Source organism: Eubalaena glacialis, chromosome 7, assembly GCF_028564815.1.
Source record: "Eubalaena glacialis isolate mEubGla1 chromosome 7, mEubGla1.1.hap2.+ XY, whole genome shotgun sequence".
Lineage (NCBI taxonomy): Eukaryota > Metazoa > Chordata > Mammalia > Artiodactyla > Balaenidae > Eubalaena > Eubalaena glacialis.
In genome coordinates this window covers 91,578,001-91,605,925 of record NC_083722.1, presented here as the reverse complement: position 1 = coordinate 91,605,925, position 27,925 = coordinate 91,578,001, and the positions used below count along the sequence as shown (strand labels likewise).

The following is a 27,925-nucleotide window of genomic DNA, read 5'->3' as shown; positions in this document are numbered from 1 at the left end:
TACGTGGAAGCAGCCAGCGCGTGCGCAGTCTGAGCCTTTCGTCTCAGCTGTGAGGAAAGCGCTGAGGGTAACGTCCCCGGCTCGGGGGAGACCTGCGGGGTCATGGCCCCCCGCTGACAGGGCCCGCCGAGTGGAGAAGGGGGCGAGGCTCTCCGTGGACCCTCCGCCGGGTCCGCGGCAGTCGACTTGTCCCTCGGCCTTCCCGTTCGGTGCTGCCGCCGCCGCCGCCGCCGCCGGCGGCGGCTGAGGCGGGGAGATGAGCTGGTTCAACGCCTCCCAGCTCTCCAGCTTCGCCAAGCAGGCCCTGTCTCAGGCCCAGAAGTCCATCGACAGGGTCCTGGACATCCAGGAAGAGGAGCCGAGCGTCTGGGCCGAGACCATTCCGTACGGAGAGCCGGGTAAGGGCGCGAGCGGCGGCGTCACTGCGCTCCCGCGGGCGTCTCTTCCGAGGCCGACAGGTGAAGCGGCGGGGGTGGGGGAGTGGGGGCGTGGGGGCTCCCGCCTCGCTGAGCGACGGACTTTCTGATAAAGTCCTTGTCCCCAGCCCGGCCCCAGACCCTGCTCTGGCCTCTCAGTTGGTCTTTGCTCTGGTCCCGAGGGAGAACCCAGCCCTGGGTCCCTCCGTGCCCGTGGCCCCGGGTGGAGGCTGACGGGGACCTGATTCGGTGGTCGTGGCCCCGCGCCCTCCTTCCACGTCGGCCGCATCACAGGCCCTCGAACCCGGGCCGGCTGCGCTCCCGGGACGCTGTCCGAGCCCAGTATCGGAATCAGTCCGCGGGGACGGGAAGAACAGTCGCGAACACTTAGCGGGCGCTGCGCGCCTCCTGGGCTCTGTATGGCCGTCTCTCCTGAAACAGCTCCTCGAGTTCTGGGGCTGCCCTCCGTGGTGCAGAGACGGCGCGGTCCCTTCCTCTGGGCCACTCCGCCCGCGGGAGGGTCGGGGGGGGGCGCGGCCCGCGACTTCGGGTCGCGTCGCGGTCTAGCCTCCGATAGCCTCGTCTCTCTTTCTCAGAGTCCCTGGGCTTCACTTTTTAGGGATCTTCAGCTGCTTTTAGCTCTAAGTCTAAGCAACAGTTTCTCCTTTTGGTGTGTGGGGTACAGATTGGCCCGACTTTGGGGTTGTCAACCTCTGGGAGGTAGAATAAGTTATTCCTGACGACTCCTTTCTGGTTTCTGTTCCTCATTTTACGTCTTTGAGATGTCAGGACCTACATTTGAGGTGCATCGTTTTAAGATATTTCGGCTCATGTGTTTATGTCACCATCCTGTTACTTTTTCCAAGATGTTATAGGATCTTGGTGGGAGGAGCTCCACTTCCTTTTTTCAGGCTACCCCACGTTTTGAATGTCTTAACTTTAAAAGAGACAGAATGTAAGTTGTAAATGTAAGGATACTCCTTTTATGAAATCCGGGGCTCGAATCCTGCTCTATAATTCCTTTTTTTTTTTTAAATAAGTTATCCAGAATAGACTCAGGTTTTAGTGAAATGCCATAAATGTTGACTGATCACCTATGTTTTACGTCGCCGTCACTCAAAGATGACCAGTCTTCAGAATGGAGTGATTTAAGTGGATATCACATAACCCTGCGATTTATATAAAACTTTCTCCAGCAGGCAAATTTGACTTCTGTCATTCGTTGCCATGACAATAAATTAAACTAATCAGCAGATTTTATTTTGCTTGTTCCTTTGTGTCTTTAATTTTGTTTTTTTCCCTTTTTTCGCCGTTCTGATATACTGAACAAATGGATGTAAAACTGTATCCCCAAGCTAAAATTGCCTACTTATCTCCGAAGTTCTATTAAAGGATAGAATTTAGTATTGGGCTTGTTAGCTTTTAGGAGCTTTTAGGTACTTGTGCTCTGCCCACCAGCTTTTAAGTGTTTAGGGTTTGTGATGATTCTCCTCAGCCACTTTTGAATTTAGAAATGGAAGAAATTTTTTTAAAGAAATGCTTTAAATATTTTAGCAAATATGCCATTTTTTTGTTTATCATCGGGTTTTTCAGTAACATATTATTTGTATGACTGATAGAATTACCTTTTTTGCTCAGAAGATGGTTATTTTCTCCCTAGTGTTTTAAACAAAATCCTAGTGTAAACTGCTGTCTTTGTCAAAAAGCAGTAATTTTTTAAAAATGTGCATTTTTGAAATTCATATGACCTTCTATAATTGCTAACATAATTTGGAATTTAGCAAGAGAACAAAACTTTCTCAGAGTAGGTTTGGAGAGTGGGACTTGGAGAATGAGCTTGTCATTAAGTGGATGAAAATGAATTTGCCCTTTAGAAGTTACTGTTCCCATCAGTTTACTTTGATCTTTGAAAAAGGACATTTGTCACCAGTATTTTGGGTTCAGTTTTTGAGTGTTGCCATCTGTCTAGCTGATAACTATGTTTTATCATTGATATTACAGGAATAAAATTAATATGGAACTAATTGTATAGAAGGTAGATTCTATTTGCCATGACTACACATGACCTGTAAGTGAAGATACTGCCCATTATTATGAAATGCATCATATGTGTCTTGGACTTAGCATTGGTTATTAACACATACCATTACTTTATTAATTTGTTGTAGGAGGGAATAACATACTTGCTTCTGGTAGGCCAGGTTCAGTCTAGTCTTTCAGCTTTGCTCCTAGTTCCTCTTGGCAGATGCACACCAGTTTTTCTTTTTAAGGCCCAAAGTTAAACGATGAACTAATTAATTATGTAGTAAGCAAGGACTTCAACAGGTCCAAATTACGGGTTGTATTCTCTGGGGTTTTAAAAAAACATATTTATATTGACTTATAGTAATGATTGTAATTTAAATGCTTTATATATAGGTATACTTTTTTCTTTTTTAATATATATATATTTTTTTGTCAAAGGAATAAGCCCCCCTGTCAGTGGAGGATGGGATACTTCAACCTGGGGGTTAAAATCCAACACTGAACCTCAGAGTCAACCGGTAGCGTCTCCTAAAGCAATTACAAAGCCAGTTCGGAGAACTGTGGTAGATGAATCTGAAAATTTCTTCAGTGCCTTTCTCTCTCCCACCGATGTCCAGACCATTCAGAAGAGTCCAGTGGTATCAAAACCACCAGCTAAATCACAGCGACCAGAAGAAGAAGTGAAAAGCACCTTACAGGAGTCCTTGCACGCTGGACAGTCAAGAACAACTGAAGCCCCTGAGCCCAAAGTAGAAGACTCTCCTCCGTGTGTATCAGGGGAAACTCTGACAGCGAGTACTCTGTCTCCTAAAAGTAAGGGCAAGCATGAAGAAACTCTTAATAAAGAATCTGATACAAAGGTGTCAACCGTACATTTGAAAGTATCTGAAAGTGTAATTAATGTGAAAACAACTAGGGAAAATGTATCTAATATGCGTACACAGCCTCTCACAGCGGAAACAAAGGACATGGCTTTGGAGCCTAAGGAGCAAAAACATGAAGACAGACAGAGCAATACACCTTCTCCTCCTGTTAGTACCTTCTCATCAGGTACTTCTACCACTAGTGATATTGAAGTTTTAGATCATGAAAGTGTAATAAGTGAGAGCTCAGCAAGTTCGAGACAAGAGACTACAGATTCAAAATCAAGTCTGCACTTGATGCAGACATCCTTTCAGCTTCTCTCGGCATCTGCTTGTCCTGAATATAATCGTTTAGATGATTTCCAAAAACTCACTGAGAGTTGCTGCTCATCTGATGCTTTTGAAAGAATAGACTCGTTTAGTGTACAGTCATTAGATAGCCGTAGTGTAAGCGAAATCAATTCAGATGATGAATTGTCAGGCAAGGGATATGCTTTAGTACCTATTATAGTTAATTCTTCAACTCCAAAGGCTAAAACAGTTGAATCTGTTGAAGGAAAACCTGAAGAAGCAAATGAAACATTAATTGTGCCCACTGAAGAAACAGAAATGGAAGAAAGTGGACGAAGTGCAACTCCTGTTAACTGTGAACAGCCTGATGTCTTGGTTTCTTCTACACCAGTAAATGAAGGGCATACTGTCCTAGACAAGGTGGCTGAGCAGCCTGAAGCTCCTGAAAGTCAGCCAGAAGCACTTTCTGAGAAGGAAGATGTATTCAAGGTAACTCTAGGAAGTGGAAGGGGATTTTTTGTTATGCTTTTCAGAGATTAAGTCATTGGTTTATTTTTAATATTCAGTGATGCCTAATGGTTTGTACTGATTAAAAAAGACAAGCATTTTGCCTTTTAAGTGTGGTGTTAAGGATCTTAAACTTGAAGAATTATTGATGCTAAATTATTTGAAATTTCTTGAAGGCAAGTATGGTAGCATAAGTTGATAGTTCAGTATAACTAAGCATAAAAAAATTTCCATCTTAGGCCTTTACTGTTGAGTCCTTATCACCTTAATATTCTCTTTTGCTAGACTCATTAATTTATTAGTTTGTAAGGGACTGTCTTCTTATGTAAACAGATACGTTCAACTCCTTTGCAGATAGAGGTGCTCAAACAAATCTAAATATTATATGATTTTTTTATATCAAAAAAATTTTGCATGTTCACATTATTTGTAGCAAATCTTGAATGAAAAATTTGGTCTCAGATCATTGATGTTTTTCTGTTGTTATTAATTGCTTGTTTGTTTTTTATGTTGTTTTTGATATTTCCTATTGATAGCTATCTTAAATGAATAAGAAAGGGAAATGTCCAAGGATCAAAAGTGTTGTTTAGGAATGACAAATTGCTTTTACCTAATACGTAAAAAAGGAAAGTGGTGTAAATTCTTTAACATTAAATCACAGTTTTCGTTTTTCCTGTGATTTTTAGGTGTAGATATTGAGTTGGATCTGGCATCTTTAATAGACTCTTCTGAGATACAGGATATCTTGAAGAAATGTCCTCTAAGTGTCATGTATTGAATTATTTAAAGTAAAAAAAAGTGCCAGATTCTGTTACCTAGGTTTAATATTATTCACAAACAAAATGCCATGCTCTAGCTATAATAGCAGTTTGAATTCCTAGAAACCAACACTATTATTAATAAGATATTTTTGAACCATTGTTAGAAGGTAAGTGATTTCTAAGTTAATCTAGACCTAAATCAGGTAAGACTTTATTTATTTATTTATTTATTTATTTTTAAAATAAATTTATTTATTTATTTTTGGCTGCATTGGGTCTTCATTGCTGTGCACGGGCTTTCCCTAGTTGCAGCGAGCGGGGGGCTACTCCTCGTTGTGGTGCGTGGGCTTCTCACTGCAGTGGCTTCTCTTATTGCAGAGCATGGACTCTAGGCACACAGGCCTCAGCAGTTGCAGCACGCGGGCTCAGTAGTTGTGGCTCACGGGCTCTAGAGCGCAGGCTCAGCAGTTGTGGCGCACGGGCCTAGTTGCTCCGTGGCATGTGGGAATCTTCCCGGACCAGGGCTCGAACCCATGTCCCCTGCATTAGCAGGCGGATTCTTAACCACTGTACCACCAGGGAAGTCCTATTTATTTATTTTTTAGTACAAAAGGCACCGTTCCTCTCCTCATACACAAGTGTATCACTGCTTCAGCAGGACCTAAGGAATAAGATAGTCTAACCATTCCTTTTTGCTTAGCTTTATACTAATATATTCTGGAGATTTAAAAATTATATGCCTATCGATTTTCTAAAGTTAATTTCATTTTTTAAATGCAATGTATCATGCTAAAAATGTTGCATGTTACATGTTTGGGTTGAAGAATAATATGGAGAAACAAACACTTGTATATCCACTACCCAGATAAGACAGAGAACATTAGTAGAAGCTTTGAAGCCCCTCTTTGACCTTTTTGATTGCATCTCATCTCCCTTCCTTTTTTAGTGGTCATGTACACTATTCCCACATTTTTGCTATTGCAAATGAATTGCTGTAAATGTTCTTGTACACTTATGAAAGAGTTTTCTCCTCTGAGGTACACCTAAAAGTAGAATTTTCTACATGAAGGGGTATGTAGATCTTCAACTAGATATTGCTTAACTGTTTTCCAAAACGTTTTACCGAACTACCAACTAGGTGGTTGTAGTACTAATTTATACCCTCCTACCCACTGTGTGTGAGTTCTTGCTGTTCTGTGTCCGCTGTGTTCCCAGTTTTGTTTTTAATTCTTCTTATGAGATAATGCTGTTTTATTTATTACAGTGATTCGGTGGCCTTTACTTTTTCACCTGCGTGTAAAAATGGTCTTTTAAAGTTAAATGTTGGACTTTTGTGTATTCTTCTTATCCAGACAGTTGAATTTCTGAATGAGAAACTGGATAAAAGGGAAGCTCAGTTATTATCTCTTAGTAAAGAAAAAGCACTTCTAGAAGAAGCTTATGATAATCTGAAAGAGTAAGTACTTTACAAATGTGAGTAATTTTATACATTTTGTAGTGGTCCATACACTTGGTTATTACTTAAGAATGTTTTTTAAATTAAAATGTTTTATATTTTAACTTGTTTATAATTATTGAGAATTGAATGGTATTTCCATTCTACCCTTAGAGATTACTTTTCTCCTCAAATTGTCTTACTCTTTTACCACTGGCACTGAAGAGAGGTGTTTGCAAAACAAAAACAAAAAAACCTCTTCCTCTTTGTTATTAATAATCTATTAGTATTAGAGATTTAAAAGGTATATTTAGAGAAAACTGAGATTATAGTTTAAAAAAATACTGAGTACTAGTTTGCTTTAAGGAGCTGATTAGTAAAATGTGACACAATAAGTTTTAACAGTGAAAAGTTTTAGTTACCTTTTTGTAATTTTTACACATCATGTATTGGTGACATTTTCAATTTCTAATGGGTTTTCTTTGAAGTGTTTTAAAGTAAATTAAGCAGGTAATTTTTCTCTTAAAAGTTAACAGGCCTAAAATTAATCTATTTTAGTAAAGTGTATGTTGAAGAGAATGTTAGTTTTTTTTTTTTGCAAACTGAACTCATCTGTTAACTTTAGAATATATAAACAAGTATTTTCAGTCTCAGTATTATTTTAAATTTAGTGAAATGATCAGAGTGAAAGAAGAGAGCAGCAGCATTTCTTCCTTGAAAGATGAGTTTACTCAAAGAATTGCAGAAGCAGAAAAGAAAGTTCAGCTAGCCTGCAAAGAGAGAGATGCTGCTAAAAAGGTAATGGAAGTTTAAAATAATATTAAATAAACTCTACAGAGACATATTTTTTTGAGGAATGCATTATTATTTTGGTACTGGAAAAAAGAAGTGAGATTAAAAGGATACCATGTAGTATATTAACACTTAAATTTTAGATTTTTCGCACCTTTAGGATTACACTTTAGATACTTTTAAAAAAATCTAAGCCAGTATTTGTATAATTTATGTGTAAGTCCTTGCAAGATATATAGCAAGGATCTTTAGAATAATTTTTATAAATGATAAGTCCATCAAAATAAATAACACTTAAATCTTAATGGCACTCTATAAATTTTAAAAATTACCATTACTCTCATTTGTTATTTTTCCCTTCCACTTCAAACATATATATATAAATATACTCCTTCAAGTCAAAGTAATTTTAAAATAAAAATTCCTAATGATTAGTGACATTGAATATTAGAATAAAATGTTGATTTATCTAATGTAGGATTTCTCAGCCTCAGCACTACTGACTTTTTGGGCTGGATAATTTTATATTGTATGGGACTGTCCTGTGCATTGTAGGGTATTTACCAGCATCCCAGGCCCCTACCTACAAGATGCCAGTATCACCCTTCTCTCCTCAACCCCAACCTAATCCCCCCTCAGTTGTGATAATTGAAAATGTTGCCAGACATTGCCAAATGTCCCCTTGGGAGCAAAATTGCTCCTGATTGGGAACTATTTGTTCTAATTCTTATAATTTGGAACAGTTGGCTGTTTCAGATATTGGTAACCAATTAAGGTTAGTAATTATTGCTTGTATCCTAAGTATTAAAACATTTCTCAGTATTTGCCCTTCTGAGGTTGTTTTCCCCCTTCTTGACGAATGTCAATGTTAATATTTATAATTTTTCTCTATATATTCTTACAGAAAAGAAATATGATATACTTCTATCTGCTTGGTTGCTTTAACTAGCAACTTTACTTAGTATCATTTTAGACACTAATAATAACCTGAAACTATCTAACCAACTTAACTCTTCATGTTCTTGCTCTATTCCATCTGAATACAGTACAAAAAGTAGATTTTAAGTAATGTTTGTCTTCTGTAGTGCACTTTGAATTATAGATCTAAAATAGATCTAAACCATTAATTATAGCTGGAAAAAACTTGGGTCCTACGTTTTAACACATTTTATGTGTACTGCCATGTATGAACCCCCTGCTTAGGAGCCATAGGAAATTCAAAGGTGAATTTAATTACCTTAAGTGAAGAGTTTGCTTTTCTACTGTTGGAAGACAAATAATGTCAACAAATGTATAGTAGTAGGCAGTTGAATAAGCACTTTGAAATGGTATCATGGAGGATGAATTCTGATCAGAGGAATTGAGGAAGATTTCATGGAAGACATGACATTCTTTTTTTAATTTAATTAAATTAAATTAATTAATTAATTAATTAATTAATTAATTAATTTTAATTTTTTTTGGCTGCGTTGGGTCTTTGTTGCTGCCCACGGGCTTTCTCTAGTTGCGGCGAGCGGGGTCTACTCTTCGTTGCAGTGCGCGGGCTCCTCATTGCGGTGGCTTCTCTTGTTGCAGAGCACGGGCTGTGGGCGCGGGCTTCAGTAGTTGTGGCACGCAGGCTCAGTAGTTGTGGCTCGCGGGCTCTAGAGCACCGTCTCAGTAGTTGTGGCTCATGGGCTTAGTTGCTCCACGGCATGTGGGATCCTCCCGGACCAGGGCTCGAACCCGTGCCCCCTGCATTGGCAGGCGGATTCTTAACCACTGCGCCACCAGGGAAGTCCCAGAGATGATATTCTTACTGGACCTTGATGGATGAAATTTTGACAGTTGGAAATGGACATCAATGTTGTGGATAGTTCAGAGCATGGGCTTTAAAGATTCACAGACCTGGGTTTAAGTTATAACTCTACCACTTTATAGCTCTCTGACCTTCAAAGTTTACTCAAGCTTTCTCAGTCTTATTTTCTTATTTGTGTAGTTGAATAGTACAAGTGCCTCCCTCCCAGGATTGTTGTAAGGATTAAATGATACCGGATACAAAGCATGGTTTAAATACCTAATAAATGTTAGTTTATTTTAGCTATTTTTAGTTTCAGAGCATCATAAAAACCAAGTTTAAAATCGTAGGATACTTTTCATATCACCATACTTCTCCATTGTAGTTTTAAAAGATAAAATATCTTAACATGTTTCTGCTGAATCTCTGCTTTATTAAAGTAGATCGAACCTTATGAAATTATGTTTTTTCTCTCACTTCACAACATGTTTGTAAGTGCAGTGAGTTTCAGCTGAGGAAAAGAAATACAGTGAAAAATGGAGATATACTAGTTGAATGTTTCAAAAATAATGCTTAACCTGTAGAAAATATGTGTAGAGATACTCAAAAAGAGTATTGTAACTTAACTTCTTCTCATTTACATTTCCATTTTAAAACCTGTTTATGTCTGAATTCAGGTCTTCTATGTCATTTTCAAAGTTGTTCACTTACTCTTAATTAACCAAGGTAATATAAACTCAGGTTAACAGTACAGAACTTATGGATTCTTATTGAGAATGTGATTATTTGGATATGGAAAAAAATTGAAAAATATGCCCAGAATGAAAGTAATGCTTTATGATACTCATATTCTTTCTTTTTTAATTAGGAAATCAAAAGTATAAAAGATGAACTTGCTACTAGATTAAATAGTAGTGAAACGGCAGACCTTTTGAAAGAGAAAGATGAGCAGATCCGAGGGTTAATGGAAGAAGGTACGTAAAATACTTAGTTGGTTATGAAAAATATTGTGAGAACAGGAAGATACCACGTGACTAGCTGCTGCTTCCTAATGAAAAAATATTGGAAGCAAGAAAGGTTTGGACTTAAACCTCAGAAATGGTAGGCAACAATTCATGGAAGAATGGGGAGCAAGATGTAGAGAGGTAGAGGTATAATGTATGTAGCTTTTTGTTTCTAGGGAGGTAAAAAAATAACTCCTTGAGAAATAGAATTTTGTGCTTCCCTAAGAAAGCTTCTAACAGGTTTTAGAGCCCTCATTTAAACCAAGATATTTGAAAGTTATAATTCTGGAGTTTATATAGTATCTGAATCTCTAGCTTGGGTACTATGTGCTATCATTTTATTGTTCTGGCATTTGATAGTGAATTTTTTCTTACATTCATGTTTTAATTTTTTAGTTATTACGTACTTTCTGTATGAAAAGATTCATAATTAACAGGGTTATGAAAATTAAAGATTCTTCATGAGATAAAACATTACAGTTGGACATTGAATTAATTTCTTTCTGTAATGTCATAGGAAAGAAGGTAGTTTTGGAAAGGATGGTTAAATAAATTTTTCTTTTTCTTTTCTTAAAGTTTTTTAGTTATAAGAATAATGCTTGCTACTTGCAGAAAATTTTGAAGTTATAGGAAGTATATGAAGAGAGAGAAAAAATAGATCATAATTCAATTTTATAAGGAAATATTAATTTCTTCTAGTTCCTTCTTAATGCATTTTATTACATTTTTAAACATAATTAAGATCATATATCTAATTTGCAGTGTTCTTTCTTTTACATTTCCCTATGCCGTTAAATGTTTTGATACAATTATTAATGGCTGTGTTAAAGTCCATTATATGGATATATTATAATTTGTTTTACTCTTCCTAAGGTTATACATTTATTTCTAAAATGTTAACATTACAAATAGTAGTGGGATGAACATTTCTGTACTTAAGTCACTGCACTTAAGTGAATTTCCAGAGTAAGTGTTTGAGGACAATTGGAAATAATCACTTCATTTGAAAAAATTAGTTTTACCCAATTTTTCTTTTTCATTTATTCAGCTAATATTTAACAGTTAATATGTCAGATATTGTGTTTGATATAGTAATAAATATAACACATTCCCTGTCCTTTAGGAACTTATAGTTTAATGAGAGGGAAATATAGGTACACAGATAATTATAAAGCAATCTTAGCACTAAAGCACATGAAACACATAATTGTATCTCAAGACATCTTGCAGTCGGATACTGTCTTGTGTTACAACATTGGAGACTGAGGGGACGGCTAAGTACATGGTTTCATAATTTTTAAAAATTATTAAGAATATTAATATCAAATTTCACTTTGTTGGAATTTACTAATTTAATCAGAGAGTGAGCTGATGTTTTCTTTTGCTTAATGAACTTCTTTATAGAGAAAATAGAATGGTTTCATCTATGGGTATATTCACATACTGCTTCTGTATACCCTAAAAGTATTTTTTAACTCAGAGCTGAAGAGCTGAAAGTCTCAAAGCTGAGAGTGCGTTACAGTGAGTAACTGATTACTTCATTACCTGGAGTCATCAACTGTTAACATCTAGCCACACCTCCTCCATATCTTTCTGCACACGCATATACTACCCTTTTGCCAAACCACTTGAAAGTAGGTGACAGATATCATATCATTCCACTCCTAAATTCTTTTTTAATCCAGCTTTGTTGAGGTATAATTGAGAAATAAAAGTTGTATGTATTTAAGGTGCACAATGTGATTTTTTATATATGTATATATTATGAAATGATTACCACAATCAAGCTAATTAATATAGCAGTCACTTCACACACTTTGTGTCTGTGATGAGAACACTTTTAAGATCTACTCTTCTTAGCAAGTTATAGATGTACCATACAGTATTATTAACTTTAGCCATCATGCTGTACATTAGATCTGTAGAACATATTCATCTTACATAATTGAAACTTTGTACCCCTTGACCAACATCTCCCCATTTCCGCCACCCTCTAGCCCTTGGTAACCACCATTCTGTTCTCTGCTTCTACAAATTCAACGTTTTTATATTCCACATATAAATGAGATCATGCCATATTTGTGTCTGGTTTATTTCATCCTCTAGGTTCATCCATGTTTTAACAAATGGCAAGATTTTTTTTTAAAGCTAAATAATATTTTATTTATATCTATATCTATATTTATATCTTACCTATATATCTGTCTATATATATATATCTATCTGTATCACATTTTCTTTATCCATTTATCCATTGATGGAAACTTAGATTGTTTCCGTACCTGGGCTATTGTAAATAAGGCTGCAGTGAACAGGGGTGCAGATATCTCTTTGAGATACTGATTTCATTACTTTTGGATATATATATTCAGAAGTGGGATCGGTGGATCATATGATGGTTCTATTTTTAATTTTTTGAGGAGTCTTCATACTGTTATCCATAGTGGCTGTACCAATTTACATTGCCACCACTAGTACACAAGGGTTCTCTTCACATTCTCTCCCGTATTTATCTTTTTTCTTTTTGATAATGGCTGTCCCAACAGGTGTGAGGTGACATCTCATTTTAGTGTTGATTTGCATTTCCCTCATGGTTAGTGATGTTGAGCACCTTTTTGTATACCTGTTGCCCATTTGTATACCTTTTTTGAGAAATGCCTATTCATGTCTTTAGCCCATTTTCAAAATTGGCTTAATTGTTTTTTTGCTATCAAGTTCTGTGATTTCTTACATATTTTGGATATGAATCCCTTATTAGTGTATAGTTTGCACATATTTTCTTCCATTCTTCATACTGTCTCTTCACTTTGTTGTTTCCTTTGCTGTGCAGTAGTTTTTTAGTTTGATGCAATCTCATATGTCTGTTTTTGCTTTTGTAGCCTATGCTTTTGGGATCATATCCAAAAAATAATTCCCAAGACTTATGTCAGAAAGCTTTTCCCTTATGTTTTCTTCTAATAGTTTTACCGTTTCAGATCTTACATTTAAGTCTTTAATCTATTTTGAGTTGATTTTTGTATATGATGTGTGATGGGGTACCATTTCATTTTTCTGAATATGCATATCCCAGTACCGTTTATTGATGAGACTGTCCTTTCCTCATTGTGTGTTCTTGGCATCCTTGTTGAAGATCACTTGTCTGTAAATACGTGGATTATTTCTGGGCTCTCCATTTTGTTCCACTGGCCTGTATATTTGTTTTTATGCCAGTACCATAGTGTTGATTACTATAGCTTAGTAATATGTTTTGAAATAAGGAAATGTGATACCTCCAGCTTTGTTCTTGCTCAGGTTTACTTCAGCTATTTGAGGTCTTTTGCAGTTCCATATGACTTTTAGGGTTGTTGTTTCTATTTTTGTGAAAAATGCTGTTGGAATTTTGATAGGAATTGCATTGACTCTGTAGTCTACTCCTCCATTCTTCAGTCTGCATCTCTCAAGGACAAGTACATTTTTTCTTGACAAGCACAACATCATAATCACACCTAAGAAAATCAGCATTAATTCGGAAGTGTATTCTAGCACATATTGCATCATTTATCTCAATTGTCTCTAAAAATAACTCTCATACCTGGTTATTTGTTCTGCCCCAAGATCCAATCAAAGTTTGTTCATTGCATTTGGCCATTATGTTCTTTTAGTCTTCCAGCAATCTAGGATATCTTTTTCATGATGTCAAAGATTTTGTAGAGTCCAGTTGTCCCATTGAATGCCCCATGTTCAGGAATTTGTCACTTTCTTCATGATTAGATTCAGATCAGATTTCTAGTAAGAAATATAATAGGTGAAATTGTGCACCTACCACTCCATCACATCAGTGGACACATCTCAGGCTGTAGCACAATTAGTGATGTCAAAACTGAATGGTTAAGATGGTGACCAGGTTTCTCTATTGTAAGAGCACATTTTTTTCCCTTTGTAATTTATAATATGTGGGAGTGATTCTTTAAGACTGTAAATATCCTGTTCCCACACCATCCTTCTACCTAGTAATTTTAGCATTCATGGCTTATGCTGTCCAAATCAGTTTAACATTGACTGTTACAGCACTGTGATTTTTCAAAGATTCTGTCATTTTATGTCACTGGTTAGTTAAAACATTCTGTTCACATTCTTAGAGAATCATCATTATTTGAATTTATACTTTTTTGCCATTGCCAGGAGAAAAACTTTCAAAACAGCAGCTGCATAATTCTAACATCATTAAGAAATTAAGAGCTAAAGACAGAGAAAATGAAAATATTATTGCAAAGCTGAACAAAAAAGTTAAAGAGTTAGAAGAAGAGTTACAACATTTAAAACAGGTAAATATTAACCATTCTCTGCATATATATATTGTTATTACTTCCAATATGAACATATGGCCATGGTTTATAAAACATTTGGGGTGATTTATTGAGGTGTATCATTTGGGAAGAATTTTTCAAGCAATTTAATAGTGAATGTTGGGACTTCCTTGGCAATCCAGTGGTTAAGCTGCCACGCTTCCACTGCAGGGGGCGCTGGTTTGGTCCCCAGTCAGGGAACTAAGATATCACATACCCTGCGGCGTGGCCAAAAAAAAAAAAAAAAGAAGTGAATGTTAAGATTCTTCTTCGTTATTATAATACTTGAGATTCATGGAATACAATTATTTCCTGTGGTGTTTTTTATTGAAAAATACCTTTGTTTTTATAATGTAGGTCCTTGATGGCAAAGAAGAGGTTGAGAAACAACATAGAGAAAATATTAAGAAGCTAAATTCTGTGGTAGAACGCCAAGAGAAGGATCTTGGCCGACTTCAAGTAGACATGAATGAGCTTGAAGAAAAGAACCGAAGTATTCAGGCTGCTCTTGATAGTGCATACAAGTAAGAAAATGTGCAACTCGTTTAAAATCAGTTATCAGAGCAGGATGTTGAGGAAACACTTTTTCTATTATCTGATCACTAGTAACATTTATAAACTTAACCTATATATGAACTTGTGACTGGTTAAAGCAAGTTCGACAGAGAGTCCTCACTGTAGTCACTGTTTATTGTGTGGTGAACTCTTCCTCATTCTGTAGATCTCATGGAAATCTACATGGAAACTTCATTAATTTGGTCATGTAATTAACTATATTATTTTAACTTAAAAATTATCTATTTAATTTTTTAAGAGAACTTACTGATCTCCACAAAGCCAATGCTGCAAAAGATAGTGAAGCCCAGGAAGCTGCTCTAAGTCGTGAAACGAGAGCTAAAGAAGAACTTTCTGCAGCAGTGGAGAAGGCCCAAGAAGAAGCCCGTCAGCAGCAAGAAACATTAGTGATTCAAGTAAGCATTAGATGAAAAATTAGTCTTTAAAATCTTTGTTTGTGCTTCTGCAAAATAAAGAATCTGTTAATTTGAATCAAACCTTATGTAGTGGCACATGTGTTACATTTTCTCTGTAATCCTGTTGGGCTTATAAATCCTGTTGGGCTCATTTTCTAAGAGTACTGGATTGTGCCAAGCTTAATCAGTTGTGTGTTTTTTAAACTGTTGTTAAAGTGATGCTTACATTATACCAGTATTGCTTATTTTTTGGGGGGGGAATTTCAGACTTATTTGAGAACACTATGAAATCTAGGGATGTTCTTACCAGGGAAATGCACGAATGCAGATAAATACTAAACATTGCATATAATTTCAGGAGACTCTGTTTAGCTCCTGAGTTCATTCATAGCATCTGTGGGAGTCCATGGACCTCAAATGAAGGAAGAAAACCAACATTTGTCAGGCCTTGTCTTATAAAATCATCATTTGATAGATATTTGGGTTATTTACACTTTTAAATTTTATTTATTTATTTTTATTGAGGTGTAGATTGATGTACAATATTATATACATTTCAGGTGTACAATGTAGTAATTCACAATTTTTAAAGGTTATACTCCATTTTTAGTTATTATCAAATATTGGCTATATTCCCTGTGTTGTACAATATAATCCTTGTAGCTTATTTATTTTATACATAGTAGTTTGTACCTCTTAGTCCCCTACTTCTAATTTTCTCCTCCCCCCTTCTCTCTTCCCTCTGATAACCACTAGTTTGTTCTCGATCTGAGTGTTTCTTTTTTGTTATATTTACTAGTTTGTTTTATTTTTTAGATTCCACATATAAATGATATTATACAGTATTTGTTGTTCTCTGACTTATGTTACTAATCATACATGTTGCACATGGCAAAATTTGAGTCTTTTTTTTATGGCTGAGTAATATTCCACTATATATATACCATATACTATGTATGTATACACACACACCATATATATATATATATATATATATATATGTATGTATGTATGTATATATCTCCATTCATCTGTTGATGGACACTTAGGTTCTTCCATATCTTGGCTATTGTAAATAATGCTGCTATGAACATTGGGGTGCCTGTATCTTTTCAAATTAGTGTTTTCATTTCCTTTGGCTATATACCCAGAAGTCTTTACACATTTTGGTTATTATGAATAATGCTGCTATAAACATTAATTTACAAATTTTTGTGTGAACACATATTTTAAATTCTCTTAGATATATACCCTTGGGTCGTATGGTAATCCTATGTTTAACTTTTTCAGGAACTATCAAACTTTTCCACAGCTGCTGAACCATTTTATGTGCCCACCAACCATATATGAGGGTTTCAGTTTCTCTACATTCTTGCCAGTATTTGTCATTGTCTTTTTTTTTCCATTATAGCCCTTTTAGGGGTGTAAAATGGTATCTGACTGTGGTATTGATTTACATTCCCTTAATGATTAATGATGTTGAGCATCTTTTTATGTGCTTATTGACCATTTATGTATCTCCTTTGGAGAAATTTATTCAAATGTTTAAATTCTTTGCCCATTTTTTTATTATCTTTTTATTGTTCATTTGTAAGAGTTTTTTATATATTCTGCCTACTAGACCCTTATCAAATGTAGGATTTGCAAATATTTTCTCCCATTCTATAGGTTGTCTTTCACTTTCTTCATAGTGTCCTTTGATACACAAAAGTTTAATACATTTTGTTGAAGTCCAGCTTACGTTTTTTTTCTTTTGTTGCTTGTGCTTTGGGCATCACATTTAAGACACTGTTGCCTAATTCAACATCATGCAGGTTTTCACCTGTTTCTTTCTACAGTTTTTATAGTCTTAGTTCTCACATTTAGGTCTTTTACATGTGAATATCAAATTGTTCCAGCACTACTTGTTGAAAAGACTATTCTTCCCTCATTGACCTCAATGCACTTTTGATTTAATTTCACAGGGATATGTAAAACATTTACATGATTCCAAAGTGTGAAAGCTGTATAACAAAATATATTAAGATAACATTTGCTTCCAACTTAGCCCCTCCCTATTCCCTTTCTTTGCCTGTAAATAACCATTTTATTAGTGTTTCTATTTGTAAATGCAAGAAAACATACATATCTACATTTACTTATATACCCCCCACATATATATACACACCTACACTTATACACACATTTGTTTGTATCTCTCTCATCCTTCCTACATAAAATATAGTTTACTATTTATACTGTTTTACAGCTTGCTTTACTTACCTAATAAAACATCCTGGTGATCATTCCATGGTAGAGCATAGAGCTTTTTAAAAAATTCCTTTTTATAGTTTTATAGTATATCATTGTGTGACTATACCATTCAGTCAGTTCCTATTAATGGATATTTGGGTTGTTTCCGATATTTTGCTGTTGTAAATTACACCATGGTCCATACACCCCTTGTGCTTCTGCCACTCCCTCACTGGGATAGATAAAATATTAATATTTTAAATTAAAAATACTCGAACGTAATAACGAAAAATTGGGGGAATGGGAGATAGAGAGTATATGGGGTTACCATTCAAAAAATCATCACCTTTTACAAGTCCTGCCAGTTTTGTGTATTAACTTCTTGTCCTTATCTCCATGTACATATTTTTTATAATTGATATATATATATATTATTTTATAGTTTTTTCATTTAAGATTAAGTTGTACATTTCTGCATGTTTTTTATGTTCATTTTAATTTTTATTGGGTATATTCATGTTGTATCCACATTTGCAAAAATAAATTACTGCTAATAGATATTAACAATATTTCTTGTTTGTTTTTGTTAGTCTAGCTAACAGTGTAGAGAACATCTTTGTATGTTTACAGATCTGCTTCCATAGAGTAAATTCTCAGGACTAGGACGATCAGATGAAAGAATGTAAGAAGTTTGATGATTATGTTGCCATAACGCTTTCCAAAAAGGCTGTAGCAGTTTACAACCTGTGCAGCTGTGTATGAATATAGCAGCTAGTTTTTATAGCTCATATAGCTCCTATCACATTCTGCCTTATACTGCAAACGTTTATGGATGCATTGTCTTTCCTCCTATATTGTATGGCAGTGGCTTGGCCTTGTACATATTTATATGCTTTGTGTGTGTGTGTGCGTGTGCGCCTTATTGAGCTTTCCGAAGTACATATTGAATACATATGGTTCGGGGATTGCCTGAAGAATGGGATGTGTGGTAATCATACGTAAAAGCTCATTGGATAGTAAAGAGTATTATACATGAACAGTAAGTCAACCCAATACAAAATATGTAGTTAGCAGGAAGTTATAGATAATATTGTGATGTTGGTTGTGATAGTGTTGTTGGTTCTCCTAATACAGGTGGGGGACCTTAGGCTGGCACTGCAACGTGCAGAGCAAGCAGCTGCCAGAAAAGAGGATTATTTACGTCATGAGATCAGTGAACTCCAGCAGGTACTGTCAGAGTTTCCCTAAACACAAATCTGAGATGCGTTTTTCAAGAAATAAAAAATGACTCAGTGGGGTGATGTTCTTAGAGTTGAGAGGATTACTCCCATACTTATCATTTGCTGTATTTTTGTGGCTTATGTGAATAAAATCAGAGTGGGCACCTTAAAAATGTATAAGAAAAGCCCTAATTTTGTTTTCTAGAAAATAATTTTATCATGATAGATATGTAGTATATTCAGTATTGTTTTGTCATTTGTAATGGCCGATTTATTAATTATTATCAGTCTCTGATTACTGTGGGGCAGATAAGCAATGCCTAGTTTTTATGCTATTACTCTGTTAATTTCAGTCAATGAACATGCACAGGAAAAGGGGGAGAAAATGCCCCTCAGACTGATCTTTCTGATTTTATAAATACTTAGAAATATTTGGATGAGGAGGCAACTACTGGGAGGTTTGGATGATGCTCTTTATTATCTTAAGGTATTCAAAGGCTGTCTTTATCTTAGAAATGCTCTGTAAAGAAGCATTTATTTAGTTACTCTGTTGCGCAACTTAACTGTAACTTAAGGATTGAATAGTTAGAAAATAATTTAATAAAAAATCATTTTATCTTGGAGAAATACTTTTTCCCAGAAATCTCTCATAAAGTTTCTTTGCTAGCATTTTTAGTGTTTTTATTGCTGTCAGTAGTAATGACTTAAGAATGTCATGATTCAGAGACTCCAGGAAGCAGAGAATCGAAACCAAGAACTGAGTCAAAGTGTTTCATCAACAACAAGACCATTGCTTCGACAGATAGAAAATTTGCAAGCAACTCTAGGGTCCCAGACGTCATCATGGGAGAAGTTAGAGAAGAATCTTTCTGATAGACTTGGTAACTGCTTTAGTTCTTAAGCTCAATGTAGAAGCCCTTCCATCTTGTTTTAGAATTAGGGTAATGGTATGAAATTGAAATTCACTTGATCTCATGGTTTCATTTTGTGTCTAACTTGTAGATTTTTACCTCTTCTCCTCTTTTACATTTATTTTCTAATACCTTAATTGACTCTTTCAAAACATTCCTTACACGATGTGTCTGGTACTGTCTAAAATACTTCCATGTCATTCTTACATTCATTTTTACAAACTATTGTGCTCAACTGTTTTCTTGTCCATTGCTAAGTCTGACCTCGTTCTAGCTTGTCTGCAGTAGTGTAGGAAGTAGAGATCGGATATGATTCTAGTCAGTGGTAGAATTCCAAGAGCAGAGATAGGTCTAGGTTAGATTAAGGTCAAATTCTAGTAGACAGATGCTGTGGAGTCTTAAGATTCCATATTTTGCTTCTTTACAGAAATGCTCTAGGTTGCCCTTCTGTGCTGTTAATAAAAAGAAAATTATTCTTCTAAGATACTTATTCAAGCACAGAATATGTACATATTGGATATCCCAGAAGCTAGCAAATGGTGAAAAATTCCTGTGTCCATTCTATGCCTAAAATTAACTGTAATTTGAGAGACATCGTGGTGTAGTGATAAAAGCAGACGTGAATGGGTGTCAGGAGACTTGGACTCAGGGTTTTTAGGTTTTGTTTTGAATCACCCAGTCAGACAGTCTGGAGCAAGACACTTACCTTCTCTGGACTACACCCTGAAAATCATGGGGGGTGAACTAGATTAGTGGCTTTCAAACAGTATTCAGTAGATCCCTTGTGTGTCTTAGGGCTGGCTGTCATGGTGAGAGGGAAGCTTGATAAGTAAGCTGCTGGGCTCCCTCCAGGCTGCTTTAATGAAAGTAGTGCCTCCTTTATCTTTTTTTTTTTTTTTTTTGCCCCTTGTAGCTCTATGTAAGATTTTGTCTGGAAGTAGATTTATCTGCTCAAAAAGAAGAATCACTGAACAGATGAACCTTCATATATTGTTTAATTTCTAGGTATTAATTTTAGGTCTATCTTTTATCTTGGACCACTTTTTGAGACCCATTTGTTATGAAATATGAGATATCTGAAAATGACACCTTCTGAAACAAATATTTATTTAGCAATAAAATGAAAGCAAGAAGCCATTATTTTTGTGGCTTTTAAACTGGAGCCTACACAGCCTCAGGGATATGTGGTATTGTGCTGGAATGTAGGCAAAGCCACAGGACAAACGTACTGTATAATGCTATAAACAAGAGCATAGATACAGTATAGAACAGAATTTATAATGTAAAATAGAGATATTATTAGGTCTACTTTGGTGGCGAAAAAATATGTAAATTCTTGCCTTTGTTAAATCTCAGAATTTTGTCCACTAGTCCTTTTTTTTTTTTAATTGTAATTGTCGATTGAGCCAACTGTAGATTCATATGCAGTTATAAGAAATGATATAGAATGGTCCCTTGCATGCTTTCCCCAATATCCATATGTTAACACTTTGCAAAATTATAGTAGAATATCACAATCAAGGTATTGACTTTGAAACAACCTTCTGATTTTATTCTGATTTCCCCAGTTTTACTGGTACTCATTGTGTGTATGTATGTATATGTGTCTATGTGTGTATTAAGTTTTATACAAGTTTACCACTTGTGTAGGTTCATGTATCCATCACTACAGTCAAGATATTGAATAGTTCTAATACCACAAAGATCCCTCATTTTGCCCTTTAAAGTCATACTTAGCACCCTCATGGCCCTCCCTCCCTGTCTCAAATCCCTGGCAACCACTAATCCTCCACTTCTAAAATTTTGGAATTTCAAAATGTTATGTAAATGCGGAACTTCCCTGGCAGTCCAGTGGTTAAGACTCCATGCTTCCATTGCAGGGGGCATGGGTTCGATCCCTGGTTGGGGAGCTAAGATCCCACATGCTGCGTGGCACTGCCAAAAAAAAAAAAAAAAAAAAATTTATGTAAATAGAATTGTATAACGTGACATTTTGGGGACTGGCTTTTTTTGCTCAGTGTAATTTCCTGGAGATTCATACAAGTTCTTGTGTGTATCAATGATTTAGTCTTTATTGCTGAGTGTTTTTCTTTTTTTAAAAAAATATTTATTTATTTATTTTGGCTGCACCGGGTCTTAGTTGCGGCATGAGGGCTTCTTAGTTGCAGCACGTGGACTTCTTAGTTGTGGCATGCGGATGCTTAGTTGTGGCATGCATGCGGGATCTAGTTTGAAAGATGAAAGATGGTGAATGTCAGTTTATGTGCTTATTTTCCATTTGTACATCCTCTTCGGTGAAATGTTTATGTCTTTTGCCCATTTTCTAATTGGATTGTTTGTATTTTCACTGGTGAGTTTTGAGACTTTTTTATGTATTCTAGATGCTAGTCTTAGATAACATGCTTTGCATTTATTTCCTCCAAGTCTGTAGCTTGTGTTTTCATCTTTTTCACATAGAACAAAAGTTTAAAATTTTGAAGAAGTCTGGTTTATCAGTTTTTCTTGTTATGGCTCACGCTCTTTGTGTCAAACCTAAGTACTCTTTGCCTATCCCTAGATCCTGAAGATTTCTTCTGTCTTTTTCGAAAAGTTTTATAGTTTTTTTTTTTTCAATTAAAGTATAGTTGACTTAAAATATTATATTAGTTTCAGGTGTACAACAGTAATTTGACATTTTTATAGATTATACTTCATATAAAGTTATGATAAAATATTGACTATATTCCCTGTGCTGTACATTACATCCTTGTAACTTACCTATTTTATACCTGGTAGTTTGTACCTGTTAATCCCCTTCACCCGTTTTACCCCTCCCGTCATTATATTTTGTTTTACACTTAAGCGTATGATCCATTTGAGTTAATTTTCATATACTGTGTGAAGGTTAGTTTGAGGTTCTTTTTTTTTTTTTTTTTTCCTTTGACTATCCAGTTGACCCAGCACTGTTTGTTGATTCACTACTCTGTTGATACATGACTCCACTTTCAAATTAAAATATTTTGGTGAAAAAAATGATAAAGCACATATAAATTAAGATTTTTTTTGTCTCTGTAGGCAGACCTGCCTTAGTCAATGAGTACTTACACTTTTAAGTGTGGCTGTTTGCATCATTAAAAGTTTGAAGTCAGAATCTACTTGGTATCTTGGCCTCTTGAATGTATGTATATGTGATTTTTCTTTTTTACCCTACAATCAGGTGAATCCCAGACCTTGTTGGCAGCAGCAGTTGAGAGAGAACGTGCGGCCACAGAAGAACTTCTTGCCAACAAAATTCAAATGTCTTCCATGGAGTCACAGAATTCTCTCTTAAGACAAGAAAACAGTAGATTTCAGGCCCAGCTAGAATCAGAGAAAAATAGGATAAGAAAACTAGAGGATGAAAATAATAGGTGAGCATGTTTCTTGAGTGTTATTCTTGGTGGTTTCATGACATTTTAAAGCACTTTAAAAAAATATGTTGTTGGTTTTTAGCTTCATTGCACTGAGAACTGAAAATACATATTTTTAGTGTTTAAAGTCAGAGTCATTAGTAATAGGATATTATACCAAGATAGGACCAGGATTCATTGAACCTTGCATAGGCTCTCGAAATTGGGTGGCATGTTCTGAATGTATTTGCATTTTCCAGAGAAAGGATTCATTGCTTTAATCAGATTTTTTAAAGGAGTCTGTTACCACAAAATAGTTTGAAGACCACTCACTGGAGTTATTTTTATATTACAGGGGTTTAAGCATTGTTCCAATCTTTCTAAATAAATGTCTGGGCTCTTTGGAAACCACAAGCTATAAAATCCATCTGTGTGAAGTTATATTAAGGCTGTGATTAGGGGTTTTATCCTCTGAGTTCTTCCTTGGAATTTTGCTTTAAAAAAAAGTAGTCAAGTAAAAATGATTCATGAAGTAAAATATATGAACTTTTGCAGACATTTTCATAGACCTCCCTAATAAGCCTTTGTAGAATCTGAACATATTGTAGAATGGTGGTATTCAAAATTCTCTTTAGAAAAAAAGTCTCTTTTTAAATTAAATCTTAATCCAGGGAACCAATAAATAAGATACACGAAGTAGTAGTTCAGTTTTTTAATAAAACCCAAGTCATCTGGAAAATACAGTTGGAAAATAAAGCTGATAATAAAAATGACTACTAAGTATGTAACTGGAGTTAATAAAGTAGTGAGTTTTTAATAGTCTGTACTATCATCTTTTTTGTTTTAATTCCCTTTGGCTTAATAGGTACCAGGTTGAATTAGAAAACCTAAAAGGTGAATATGTAAGAACACTTGAAGAGACAAGGAAAGAAAAGGTATTTCGATTAGTGTTCACTCACCTCTTAGGGCTTCCATTAGAGAATGGTTGGGGATGGTAGCGAACTAATGAGATGACAATATAAAATGGGTGATGTTTCTGCTTTTGGAACTTGATCTTTAGTAGTAAAACAAATAGGAGTGTATACCTTATGTTCCTAAACTTTGAGATTGACTTATGATGATGAGTTAGTATCACAGAAATTATCTAACTGTATCTCTGTCTCCATTAGACACTGTTGAATAGTCAGTTAGAAATGGAGAAAATGAAAGTTGAACAGGAAAGGAAGAAAGCAGTTTTCACTCAAGAAGCAATAAAAGAAAAGGTATTAAATTTTGTTTTCTTTTTGATGTAACCAGTTAGTAGCTGTTGTGATTAATCATTAATTGTTTTGTAATTTTAGCTACACTTTATAAATACCATTTCTTATGTCTAAAATCAATAGAGTGATGAATTCTAGTAGTATAATCAGTGTTCTGCTCAGAGTGGATCCAAAGTAGTTTGAGTTTATGCAAAGACATCTGTGATTTCTAGGATTTGAATGACAGAACCTCTTGCCCCTTTTAAAATGAATTTTTGTGGTCTCTCACTGACACTGATGCACCTCATTTGGCCCATAGGCACCTTGGGAGTGAAACTGGTTTGTTCACTTTCTTTCTCGTTAATGGAGGTAATTTTTCTAAAGTGAGTTTCCTATATTTAAAGGATTGGAGTATACTCGGTAGTAAGCATAATACATAAAAGCTACCTGTATGTGCATTGATTGAAATTACCTTTTGAATTTATTTGGTTTAAAAAAATACAGTAAAAATAAAATGGATAAGCCAGAAACTTTATGGTTTGTAAATCTCATTGGTAATCTTATTCTAAAGAATAGGTTTAATTGATGGTATGTTATATAATATGAAGCAGTTAGTTCATATAATTGTTCCATTAAAAACATTCTCATTCCATTAAAAATAAACCAAATTATGTTGTTATAATATAAATGAGATGATTTGACCAAGTTTGTCTACACTTTTAAATTACTAAATATTGTGCCTTTGATAAGACTTAAGATATCTGTAACATTTTATAAGGAAATTAGAACGAATCTTTGTTGTCATTGATCCTAGAAAACTTTCTTGCTTTTTTATTTATCATTTTACTCTTTAATCTGAACTGAATTTTTTTTTCTTTACACCTTAAGGAACGGAAGCCATTTTCTGTTTCTAGCACTCCCACAATGTCACGCTCAAGTTCGATAAGTGGAGTTGATATGGCAGGGCTACAAACATCTTTTATGTCTCAGGTGATGTTTTATTTCTTACACGTGTTTAGTTCTTAGACTGAATAATGATAAAGAGAATGTGCAGATAGCAGTTCGACTCTCACCGTGATCTTGCTATTCTATAGGCAATTTATCTGTGTATTTGTAAGGGAGTGCTGATTGCACTGAGGAAATAGAGATGGTTTTCTGCCTTTGAGAAAGTCATAGACATTTTAAAGTAAGAATTGACCAAACCATTTTGTTTGACACTTATGCACGGTCTGTAGTAACTGAATAACTATATATGCTTTCTTTAATTAACACAGGATGAGCTTCATGATCACTCATTTGGACCAATGTCTGTATCAGCAAATGGAAGCAATCTTTATGATGCTGTAAGGATGGGAGCAGGATCAAGCATTATTGAAAATCTACAGTCTCAGCTAAAGCTAAGGGAAGGAGAAATTACTCATTTACAGGTATTATAAAAATTAAATGTGCCGTAGAAGTAAATGAAATTTTGAGGCCCAATGAGTAGCACCCTTCATTTCCACCTTCATTCTGAACAAATTGAGAAATAAAATGAAATAGTGACACGTGAAGCCCCAAGTAAATCATATATATTAACGATAAAGGCTGGTTGGAGAAATTAGCCAAGGATGAAAGCTCAGTGGGCCTTCTGAGTGCCAGAATTTGGGAGACTGTCACAGGAAATGCTTGGCTGGAGTAGGCCACCCCATGTGCGACAGCCTGCCACGATAAGACTTCGAGGCATCTAGGAGCAGAGAGCTCCTTGCAGGCAGCTTTTTCCAAACACGAAAAAAGGGAAGTTGCTGAGCTGAGCATAGCCATTTTATTCTTCCCAGATTCTCCGCTTAGGTAAGTTGCTCCAGCTCCCCCTATGAGGAGAGAGTAAAGGTGATGAGAGAGATTAGAACTATAACATCCTAGACATGAAAGGAAACATGGTGAGTGGAGCATCCTCCCATCTTATCTTGCTTTTCAGAAACTTAATGCGGTGACAAATGTTAAAACGTTTTACCTGTTTTCATTGTTAAACTTGATACACTCGAAAGTGGAACTTTCCTCTTCTATTTTTATTATATGATTTTAGTTGAAAATATTACTATATTAAAGAAGATGTCCTTGAATTGGAAGAAAATAGATCAGAATCATCTTATTACCTGTTATGTTTGTGTAGCCCACTGTTATGCTTAAGGGCACAAACGAACTTCTTTGGTAGTTGATGATAGATTCTACCAATGTGACCTACATGGTTGGCGCTACATTAAAGTTTGTTTTCATTTCTCTGGGTTTTTGTAGTAATTTAGTATAACTGAAATATATGCTATTTCCTTAGAGTTGCATGTTTCAAACAGATGATTAAATTTTCTTCAGTTCTTGATCTCTCATAGTAAACCCTATAAATGGTATACATTTGAGGAAAGTTGAAACCGTTTTTGTGCCTCTATTTCCTTTTACCAGGAGCTAGTTATGGTTATATGTTCACATATCTATTTCTTAAAAAATAGCACATTAAATATGTTTATATTAGTGGGATTATTAAACAAGATATATTTTGATTTAAATCACTTCCTGGTAATGTTTCTCAGCTAGAAATTGGCAATCTAGAAAAAACACGCTCCATAATGGCTGAAGAGCTAGTTAAATTAACAAATCAAAATGATGAACTTGAAGAGAAAGTGAAGGAGATACCCAAACTTCGAACTCAGCTAAGAGTAAGTATTCTTCACTCTTATTTTTAGTTTACATAAAACACGTATGTATATGTTAGTGTTTTCTTTGATAATTAAAGAGTATTAATATTTGAGTGAAGAACTTTAAAAATGAATCTTATCTTGCTTGTCACATCACACATTCAGAGTAATGTTCACAATCATGTTTAGTCTCAGCACAGGAAAATAACTAGATTTCATTTGGCCAAGGCTCATTAATAATCCTGAACTTTTGCATGATCTGAGTAGTATTTTATTGATTGATGTTATATGTATCCTCACAATTAGCATATTTGGTATTGGAAGTTGCTCTTAAGCCATATATGAGAATAGATTTTCTTTTGACTTTCCTTGTGGGGTAAATGCCAGGTAATACTTAAACCACAGTGAACCATAGAGACTGAAATTTCATCAAACATGCTGAAATTACTGGGAGAAAAGACAGATTAAGCTATATATGGGGAGAATTGTAGATTTAGTGAAAAGATATGTTAAGATTAATAGCCATCTGGCTTATTTTGTTTTTTTTATTCTTTTGTTCCAGCAGACCGAGGTGTGAGTTTAATTTTTATGAGAGATGACTATATACTTTTATTTAGATTGTAATGTCTTTACTGGTGGCTCATTTATGATAATGTACAGTTATTTAAAAATTGTAAACAAATATATTTTATAGGATTTGGATCAAAGATACAACACTATTCTGCAGATGTATGGAGAAAAAGCAGAAGAGGCAGAAGAACTTCGATTAGATCTTGAAGATGTAAAAAATATGTATAAGACTCAAATAGATGAACTTTTAAGACAAAGGCTCAGTTAACTTCTGAAAATTACATTCCCATCAAACTGAATGTAAACATTTAATATCTAAGTGCAGATATCCAATAAATTCTTTTATAGAATTAGAAAGTGGAATTTAGCATTCAAAAATTGAAAAAAATTGTTTTATAGTATATAGTAATATTTCCAGTTAAATTATTTTGTGCAGTATTTGGACTTTATTTTTAAAACTATTCTTTAAAGATTTATTTTTTACAGTCTTTTTTTTTTTTTTTTTGCCTTGAATAGCACAGAGATTTATTACTTTATCCTCATGTCAGTATGG

General features: G+C 35.1%; 1 protein-coding gene across 1 annotated transcript; it reads left to right on the top strand.

Annotated features, from left to right (window-relative positions):
• Nucleotides 1-27,797, top strand: TMF1 (TATA element modulatory factor 1). Its single transcript, XM_061195516.1, has 17 exons — nucleotides 1-398; nucleotides 2,880-4,084; nucleotides 6,216-6,319; nucleotides 6,970-7,096; nucleotides 9,736-9,841; nucleotides 14,033-14,175; nucleotides 14,554-14,720; nucleotides 15,011-15,167; nucleotides 18,534-18,626; nucleotides 19,344-19,500; nucleotides 22,727-22,919; nucleotides 23,764-23,833; nucleotides 24,068-24,160; nucleotides 25,025-25,126; nucleotides 25,411-25,563; nucleotides 26,698-26,823; nucleotides 27,497-27,797. The coding sequence occupies exons 1-17, from the start codon at nucleotides 257-259 to the stop codon at nucleotides 27,638-27,640; spliced, it is 3,282 nt and encodes a 1,093-aa protein (XP_061051499.1). The 5' UTR covers nucleotides 1-256; the 3' UTR covers nucleotides 27,641-27,797.
• Nucleotides 27,798-27,925: the final 128 nt, after the last annotated feature.

Excerpts from the sequence above, each read along its gene's own strand:
- TMF1 (XM_061195516.1), top strand. The coding sequence starts at position 257 with ATGAGCTGGTTCAACGCCTCCCAGCTCTCCAGCTTCGCCAAGCAGGCC. Across the intron at positions 14,176-14,553 it reads AGTTACAACATTTAAAACAG|GTCCTTGATGGCAAAGAAGA; the intron begins GTAAATATTAAC and ends TTTATAATGTAG. Across the intron at positions 26,824-27,496 it reads AACTTCGAACTCAGCTAAGA|GATTTGGATCAAAGATACAA; the intron begins GTAAGTATTCTT and ends TATATTTTATAG.